Source organism: Miscanthus floridulus, chromosome 5 (genome assembly GCF_019320115.1).
Source record: "Miscanthus floridulus cultivar M001 chromosome 5, ASM1932011v1, whole genome shotgun sequence".
Lineage (NCBI taxonomy): Eukaryota > Viridiplantae > Streptophyta > Magnoliopsida > Poales > Poaceae > Miscanthus > Miscanthus floridulus.
The window spans coordinates 110,805,306-110,814,758 of record NC_089584.1 but is presented as its reverse complement, the minus strand read 5'-3'; the positions used below and the strand labels follow the sequence as shown (position 1 = coordinate 110,814,758).

The 9,453-nt window shown below is 46.0% G+C and overlaps 1 protein-coding gene across 1 annotated transcript; it reads left to right on the top strand.

Moving 5' to 3' along the window:
- Positions 1 to 270: 270 nt before the first annotated feature.
- On the top strand, positions 271 to 4,460 carry LOC136450469 (CBL-interacting protein kinase 19-like). Its single transcript, XM_066450916.1, has 2 exons — positions 271 to 1,976; positions 4,084 to 4,460. Exon 1 carries the CDS (start codon positions 409 to 411, stop codon positions 1,966 to 1,968), a length of 1,560 nt encoding a protein of 519 aa, XP_066307013.1. The 5' UTR covers positions 271 to 408; the 3' UTR covers positions 1,969 to 1,976; positions 4,084 to 4,460.
- The last annotated feature ends 4,993 nt before the right edge of the window (positions 4,461 to 9,453 follow it).

Genomic DNA, 9,453 nt, shown 5'->3' with positions numbered 1-9,453 from the left:
ACTTTCGTTTGTATTTGGTAATTAGTATCTAATTATGGACTAATTAGATTCGAAAGTTTCGTCTCGTGATTTCTCACCTAACTGTGCAATTAGTTTTTTTTATCTATATTTAGTACTCCATGTGCCGCAAGATTCGATGTGACACTTTGAGGTGAAATTTTTTGGAACTAAACATGCCCTAAATATTGAATTTTTTTTGCCGCAGCGTTTCCTTAGAGAATGAATGCCTATTGTATTTTGCGTCACCGTTGCGGGAGACAGTTAAGAGCGCGACAGACTGCGCGAGGGAGAGAGAAAGAGGGGAAGACAGAGCAGAGCAGCGCAGCTGCACAGAATTGTTATCGCAAGCTGCCTGCCTCCGCTGCCGGCCGCACTACCTAATCCCCGCGCTCGTTTCCCCACCGTCCGATGGCCGCCGTCACGCCGCCGCCGCAGTCGGACACGCCGCCTAAGACGGGGCGCCCGGCCTCGTCCGCCGCCGCCGTCGCCGCGGCCAAGCGAGGAGCGGGTGGGGCGGGCGCCGCCGGGGGGCTGCTGATGGGGAAGTACGAGCTGGGGCGCCTCCTGGGGCACGGCACCTTCGCGAAGGTGTACTACGCGCGGCACGTCGGCACGGGGGACAACGTTGCCATCAAGGTGCTCGACAAGGAGAAGGCCGTGAAGAGCGGGCTCGTCCCGCACATCAAGCGCGAGATCGCCGTGCTACGCCGCGTGCGCCACCCGAACATCGTGCACCTGTTCGAGGTTATGGCCACGAAGACTAAGATCTACTTCGTCATGGAGCTCGTCCGCGGCGGCGAGCTCTTCTCCCGCGTCTCCAAGGGCCGACTCAGGGAGGACACCGCGCGCCGCTACTTCCAGCAGCTCGTCTCCGCCGTGGGGTTCTGCCACGCCCGCGGCGTCTTCCATCGGGACCTCAAGCCCGAGAACCTCCTCGTCGACGACCGCGGGAACCTCAAGGTATCCGACTTTGGACTTTCCGCCGTCGCCGACCAGTTCCATCCGGACGGCCTGCTCCACACCTTCTGCGGCACGCCGGCCTATGTGGCACCCGAAGTGCTCGGCCGCCGCGGGTACGACGGCGCCAAGGCCGACGTGTGGTCGTGCGGTGTCATCCTCTTTGTGCTCATGGCCGGGTATCTCCCTTTCCATGACAAGAACATCATGGCCATGTACAAGAAGATTTACAAGGGCGAGTTCCGCTGTGCGAGGTGGTTCTCCAAAGACCTTACCAGCTTGCTGACGCGCATTCTTGACACTAACCCCAACACTCGGATCACTTTGCCGGAGATCATGGAGTCGCGCTGGTTCAAGAAAGGATTCAAGCCTGTCAAGTTCTATATCGAGGATGACCAGCTGCATAACGTTATGGATGATGAGGATGGCCTGTTGGATATGGGACCTGCTGGTCCTGTTCCTCCACCATTGCCACCTCCACCACCGCCTCTACCTCCGCCAAAGGTTGATGGTGATGAATCAGGGTCGGACTCAGACTCGTCAATCTCATCCTGCCCTGCTTCAGTGTTATCTAATGAGAGCCAAAGGCCCCGTGGCTCGCTCCCACGTCCAGCAAGCCTTAATGCGTTCGATATCATATCATTCTCAAGGGGATTTAACTTATCAGGGTTATTTGAGGAGAAAGGGGATGAAGTGAGGTTCATCTCGGCTGAGCCCATGTCGGATATCATAACGAAATTGGAGGACATTGCAAAGCTGAAGAGTTTCAAGTTGCGGAGGAAGGACTGGCGGATCTGCCTGGAGGGTACAAGGGAAGGAGTTAAGGGGCCATTAACAATTGGCGCGGAGATATTTGAACTCACACCTCCCCTTGTAATGGTGGAGGTAAAAAAGAAGGCAGGGGATAATGAAGAGTACGAGGACTTCTGCAACAAGGAATTGAAGCCAGGGATGCAGCACCTTGTCCACCATATGGTCCGAGCTCCAAGTATGCTTACCGATGCCGAGTAGGTCGAAAGGTAGTAAATTTCCTTCACTTTTTCTTATGATGTTACTGATGCCATTCCTAATAATATTTTTAACAATATTTATTTGCATGATCCAACCTCTGTAGATTAAAATCACATGGTGTTCTACTTATGCTAATTCAGGCATGATATGTTTGCTTTGCTAATTCCGTGTGAACAGTCATGAATTTCTTGGCCCAGATATTCTCTTGCTAGTCTTTGAACATACTAGTTTTTGATAATTGCTTCTTGGAAACAAGCGAGGTCTGAAATTGTCTGCAGAATGATTACTTAAAATGCATCACCACTTGATCAAAATTAAAATTTATATACCATGTTCTAGTGGTTCTGCAGTTGCTCAACAATTGATTTCTTTATTTCTAGGTATAGGTCACATGCTGGCTTCACTAAGATCCATGCATTATGAACACATGTCACGAGCACAAGTTATCTTTGGCATCCCAATTGATTAGTTTTTCGCCTAGCTTGATTGGATCTCTATTTTCTGTGGCTATTAGTTAGACTTACCTTTTAAAAGCTTCTGTTGTCATTATCCACATTCTGTTGGAACTTACCTTTTCAGCTCGCAAGTAAAAATACAATGAACTTATTTTATGTTCTTATGCCAGCATTACTTCCATAATACTGCTGCTGTGAGTAATCTACATCCCCCTTTTTACGGAATGTTATCAAAAATGAAGGAAGGAGGGGCTCATTCCTTTTATTCCATAAGGAAACTTTCTTAGAAGGTTTCGAGCATGCTAGTCCAAATTTGGGAACTTTAGGGTGCATTTGGTTCTTCAACCAAACCTTGCCTACCCTTGCTGAGCAAGGATTTGATGCTGCTGCTGCAGCACTTGGATGTTTGGCTAGCTTTGTCTCAGTTCTCGTGCTAGCAAGAATTTCCAACGTTTCAGCTTGCTACCAGCGGTGAGCCAAAATGGCTCTCCTGGTCAAGCAAGTTTCTTGGAGCTTGTGCTAGTAGGGTAAAATAATCTTGCTCGGGAACCAAACCTCTTATACTCTCTGTAGATAAACAATTCAGGTTTATGCGGTGTATCACTTTTATTCCTCTATCATAAATTACAGTTACAGTGATGTTATGACTTCTTCCTGCATTAGAGTTAGGCCCGGTTTAGTTGCCAAAAAATTTTGCATAGTAACTGTCACATCGAATCTTGCGGTACATGCATGGAGTACTAAATGTAGACGAAAAAAAAAAACTAATTACACAGTTGGTCGAGAAATCGCGAGACGAAACTTTTGAACCTAATTAGTCTATAATTAGACACTAATTACCAAATACAAACGAAATGCTACAGTGAGCCAAAATCCAAAATTTTTTGGATCTAAACGCACCCTTATTCAAGTTTACTTGTGCGATGATGGCAGTAGGTTGTATTCACCATTTATTGTATGTCAGGTGTTGATTTATGGGGTTTGTACTATGTACATTGGTGGCTTTATGTTAAATTTCCTCTGTGGTGGCGTAATGTTCTCACATTAGCACAACCAAATCTTACGCATATCTGCAGCCACAATCAGGAGTTGCTGCTTTCTTGGTCAGCTTAGTTGAATGAAAATTTAAGCATGATTAATCCTTCCAGGCACACAAAAAAAAATGTCATTTGAGCTTCTTTTTCTGTATCAGTTGCCCTTTCTTGAACCTGAAGTTTTCTATGTCTTAAATCAGTCTGCCTAATGTTCTTTCACATAAATAAGTGGATCCGGTAGTAATACTATCATCCACTGGGATCTTGTAGTTATTAGTTCCGGCACATGGAAATATTTTGTTTGATTGTTCAGCTGTAGGTTTATTTAGGTATAGTATCAACGGATTTAAACTTTCTTTGCGGCCCGATGGGGCATGAATATTAATGTATTTAGATGCACAAATTTCCTGATAGGTTTGCTTGTCATGGATCAGCATGGATGTTTATTACGATTTCTGAAACTTGTGACAGGACTGCAGAATCGATTGCTTTATTATCTGACCATTTCCTTTGCTTGGTTTGCTTGTCATGCATCAGCATGGATGTTTATTACGATTTCTGAAACTTGTGACAGGACTGCAGAATCGATTGCTTTATTATCTGACCATTTCCTTTGCTCACTGCAGGTTTTGAACTTAACAACAGCACTTCGCACGGAGCTACTGGTAACAGGAGTGACTCGGAGCGGCATGAGGCTAGAGACGCAATTGAGCACAGAACAGCTGACCAGAAGAGATCGTAGTCGGTACAAAAATCTTGACCAGTTCCACACCACTGTAGTTCCGCAGATGATGAGCTCGACATCTCATGACTGAATAAGTTCTGTTCTCCACGAGGGCAAACAATGCCCGCCATGGATGGAGACTGTGGATGTAACATACTCCGGTGTCTTTGTTGGTACCTGAGGTTAAGTTGTTGCTGAATGTTGTTGTATCGCGGGTGGTGTAGTCCTGCTATTGGTTGTAGGCGCGCAGCAGGATAATAATAATAATTTGGTTAATCATCTTGCTATTCTGTCGTCTCCAACGATGAATCGGGTGCATCCTGGACCTGGACAGGCACATCCGCACATGCTCAGCTCCGGGCTCCGGCCTTGATTGGGATTCCGAATCTTCGATTTCTGATGCCGCATAATTGAATGGAGTCCCGATTTGTAGAGGCGCTGATGTTTCGGACTCTGCGGTAGTCGCCTAGAGACAGAGGGAGGCCGCCGGATTGGCAGGGAGTGCGGCGGCCCTAGTCGAGCACGTGAGCCGGCGTTGGCGCTGGGTGGCATACCCACCGGCGCGCGTGGGCTGCCGGGCCCGACCAAGAAAGCGCCGTGTGCGGCTACGCGGGGCTCGGAGTTGGGCCCCCCACTTTTGTTGCTGCGCGCCTGCAGAGATAAAGATCGCATTGTTATTATCGTGAATGGGTTTTGTGTCGCCGTCCTATCTGTGACCGTGTTCTTTTTTCTGGATTCGCCGATAAGCACAATCGGTGACACTGACACTGACATGCGAGCGATGAAGAATGCAACGGCGAGGGCCGCGGATGTGTCTGATATGGGTGGTGCTAAACTTGTTAGAACCTTGTCGTTGTTCGCTTGGAGGAATTTTGGAGGAATTTGGATGGTTTGGAGGAATATTGGAGGAATTTGTGAGAGAAAAACACGGTTCCAGATGAAAAAAGAAGCGGATCAAGCCGGGTTTAAGGGCACACGAGCGAGGCCGTATTTGCTCGGATGAAATGTCCTAAAGTATACTTCTCAACTCTAGTTTCTTACAAATTATTATCAAAGACAATGAGGTTGTCTTCTTCTCTTTTTCTTTTTTTTTCGAAAATGAATGAAGTTACTTCGAGAGCCTATGTTTTCAGAACATCTGCGACTGCAGGTAGTACTCGTATCCAGTGCTTCCGAAACTTTCACTGAAACGAATTGTGCACGCTATAACAATTGGCGTATGATGCGTATCCATATCTTAATTCTCCATCCGAATCGACCTTGATAAAGGGCAGAGATTGATCCTTAGAGGCGGTGGAACAACTCGGCCGACCCCACTTCTAGCTCCTTCCACGGGATCTTTGTCATTATCTCTTGGACGGTGGATTAGAGCCCATTGGAGTCCGTTTTGTTGCAGACTTGATTTGTTGAGATAGCATGACCCACTTGATACGTTTTCTGAATAAACCCTTCTGCATTCATAAAATCACCAAAACTTGTGGAAATAATTAGTTCAAACCACTACACCTATGTTGATGATTGATTTTAAGGATAAATATAGGTTATATCGACGTTTTATGATTGGCATTAATGACCGTCAACAAGTCCCGTATTACCTTAGTTCTTTATGGGGCATATGACTAAACTTTAAACAGTAGATCATGAGTTGCTATAATGTTTCACATTTCAAGAGTACCACATGTACAACAAACATATTTCTCTTTTGTATGGAAACATTAGCAATATGAAAATTCACCCATATTACCTTAATTCTTTATGGGGCATATGACATTTTTCCTTTGTCTTGGGTGGTTGAGAAACAGAATAGCTTTTGACTTGAGCACTATTTTTCTCATTCCGCACAATTTTCATATCGGAGGTTTTGTGATATTTTCAAAAGAAAACTTAATGTTCCTCAAATGGTGCTCTCATGTCGCTCAAATGGTGTATGATTCTCACAAAGGCATATTTTTGAAATTGCCTTCTCATCCTACTTCTATAAGGCTTATATGGAGCTTAAGTATGGATAAAATATGTAGCATGCTTACCTTGCATATATTGTAAAGCCAAATCCCGGATCTAAGGAGAGAAGTGTCATACTCGTAGAAAGGTGCATGTGTGTGGATATATAGTGGACATATATGATGGATAAATAAAGCTTATTATGCTCCTTAAAACATATCTCTTGGAATATATTTTTGTGAGGACATGAGCTACCTTATTCTCATTTTTCTTTTTCTTTCTTCTCTTTTTTTAATAATAGCCTCATGCCTCTTTTTGCAATAAAATTTTGAGAGAGATATTATCAAGAATTTGGAGCATTTATTTTGATGGAACCTAGCAGACATGTTTTTGCCTATTCCCATTGTAGTAGTAGAATATTTTTGGGTGGATCTAAATGAAAAACATGTTTTGTGCTGTGTACGTGGCCTTGATCTTGAGAGCATGATAAATCTCTCAAACAAGCGTCAACAAGATTTGACAAAGCTCAATACAAAGAAAGCAGCTTACGTAGAAAGCTTATATCATGAAAGCAAATATATGGCTTTGGTAGGAATTTATCACCATTGAGGAACAAAAAGGTTTTTCATTATTTTAAGAAATAAATCTCCGATAATCATACATGTTTGGAACAATATTATACCAGCTTTTGTCTCACTATATCATATCTCACAACAACTTAAACTCAGTTACAGCGCTTGCAACCCACAAAGTTTAAGGTACATGATGATTTCATATAAGCCAAGTAATCCATACTTAGAGAATGTCGACAGAATATCGTCGGCAGTTCTCCGAGGGGTTTCCCACGAAGGTAGATTGATCAGCAGAGGAGCGTGGGATCAAGAACAAGAAGGCAATAGAGACACACGAGTTAGACAGGTTCAGGCTGTCAGTATGACGTAATACCCTACTCCTGTGGTCTGTTGGTTTGTATTAGCTATCGTATGATATTGCGTGTGTTTGAAGGGGGTCTCTGCCCGCCTTATATAGTCCGGGGAGCAGGGTTACAAGTCGGTTAGATCTGAGAGATAACCGAAAAGTAATAACTGATTACAGAAATCTTGGGATCATACATATCCTAACAGATCTCGTAGTATCTTCAGCATATCATCCAAATGTCTTGCGGAAGTCGTCGACCAGAGTTGTGCCCCACAAGGCTTCATCTTGTGGGCTGGGCCGCCCCTGAGGGCACAACCCATGTGGTCTGCCGTGGGTATCCGGGGTCATACCCCCCACAGCTAGTCCCCGAGCGCCTTGTACCCGTAGTGCAATGCCGTCTTGAGCTTATCCGAGCAGGTGCGATCAAAGCCGAGCAGTCAAAACTCATGATCCGACCACATTGAAGAGTTGCCGAGCAGTTGTTAGCAGTTACCGAGCAGCGCACACTATAACCGAGCAGCACAAACCGTAGCTGATCTGCATAACCCAAGCACGGCTTGCCATAAGGGTGTAAGGAGCTCAACTTCAGAATAAAAAATTTCTTCGCAATAGAACAAGTATGCCCACGTAGAGTCCGACCACGAGAAAAGGAGATAGTCTTCTTCAACTTCAAGAGGCGTGGATTCTTCTGGAATAAAGCAAGCACATTCACCATGAGGTGAAGTGTGCCCACTTAGTCCCCGAGCCTGACACTAGATGACGTAGTCATGTGGTGCCAGGATCCAAAGTAGAAGAATAGTAAAAGACCAGCCAAGCAGGCAGCCAGTCCTCGAGCGTAGCCCTGAAATAAGAGAGAGCACATTCACCGCAATGTGAAGTGTACCCACTTAGTCCCAGAGCCTGACAGTAGATGACGTAGTCATATGGTGCCAGGGTCCAAAGTAGAAGAATAGTAAAAGACCAGCCGAGCAGGCAGCCAGTCCTCGAGCCATTTATGGACATATCTGAAAAACCCAACTGTGGAGAGAAAACCAGAGTAATGGCTGTATAGTAACTGTTCCTGAGCCTCAATAAATGGCGAAGAAGTCGGCAATTATTCAGCGAGTAATAACCAATCGGCGGTGATAAATGAGCGACATGGGCTGCGATTGCATGAAAGCCTAGGCTACGGCCCATTAAGCCACGTCGGAGAATTCGGAGGGGGGCAAATCGTGGGAACAGTTTTCCAAAAACCCTTGGATGCGAAAGGATGGGGAAAGTGCTTTATAACAGCACCGCCGCATCCCACGTTCATACCTTTGCCACTTTGCCATCCTGTCTTCATCCTCAGTCCTTACATTTCTAGATTTGAATCCACACATGCTACCGACGCCAGTCCCCATCCAGATCTAAGAGATGACGCCGAAGAGGAGAGCTGTGAACCCAAAGAAGGCGAGCCCAAAGAAAGCAGGAGCAGGAGCCCATCATGACGAAGAGTGGGTGCCATCACGCATGGGAGAAGCGGAGCTCGAGAGATTGGTGGAGGCGGGCGTGCTTCCTGACCATGTCACCGCCGGATGGCGGCCAGCCAGCAGTGAGCCCTTCCCGATGCCCAACACTGATGAAGTTGTAGTCTTTGAGGATTATTTCTGGTGTGGGTTGGGGTTCCCTGTTCATCTGTTCTTGCGAGATCTGCTGGAGTTCTGGGCGATTAGTATGTGCAATCTCTACCCCAACACCATATTACACATCTTGATCTTTATCCATTTCTGTGAGACGTTTCTGGGGGTTTTGCCGCACTTCAACCTCTTCAGACACCTATTCTGGTTGAAGAAGAAAGGCGGCGGTGGTTCCAAGGTGGTCGGCGGCGTATATCTGTGGCTCCAGGATGGAATGGCCAGCGAGTACATTAATGTACCGCTAAACACTTCTCTGAAAGGGTGTAATTCTAAGTGGTTCTATATGAAACAGAGCCACCCTACAATCCGCTGCAACGTCCACCATATTCTAGAGAACCAGAGGAGCTGGTCGGAGAAACCGAACAATGCTAACATGGAACAAGTGGGGGAGCTCCTCGACCTGATTAAAGGCGTGGAAATTAGAGGCGAACTGGTGGCAACAAGCTTCATAGTGCGCCACGTCCAGCCATGCAAAGAGAGGGCCCACCCGGGCTTTGACTACAGAGGTGATGACGACGGGACCCGAGAGAGGATGGAGCGGCTGATGAAGAAGAATGTCCTAGAGCGGGCTACAGAGCTGTTCACTCCCAACATTTCATTCATCTGGCCAAAGCAAACGAGGGCCTTCAATTGCACATATCCGCCTCCTTAGGTAATCATCTCGATTTTTTATTCCCAATACTTTTAACCCTGAAGCATTGTCAAGCAGTGAACTGATTCACTTATGCAAAGATCCATTCATAGGAAAGAGCGGT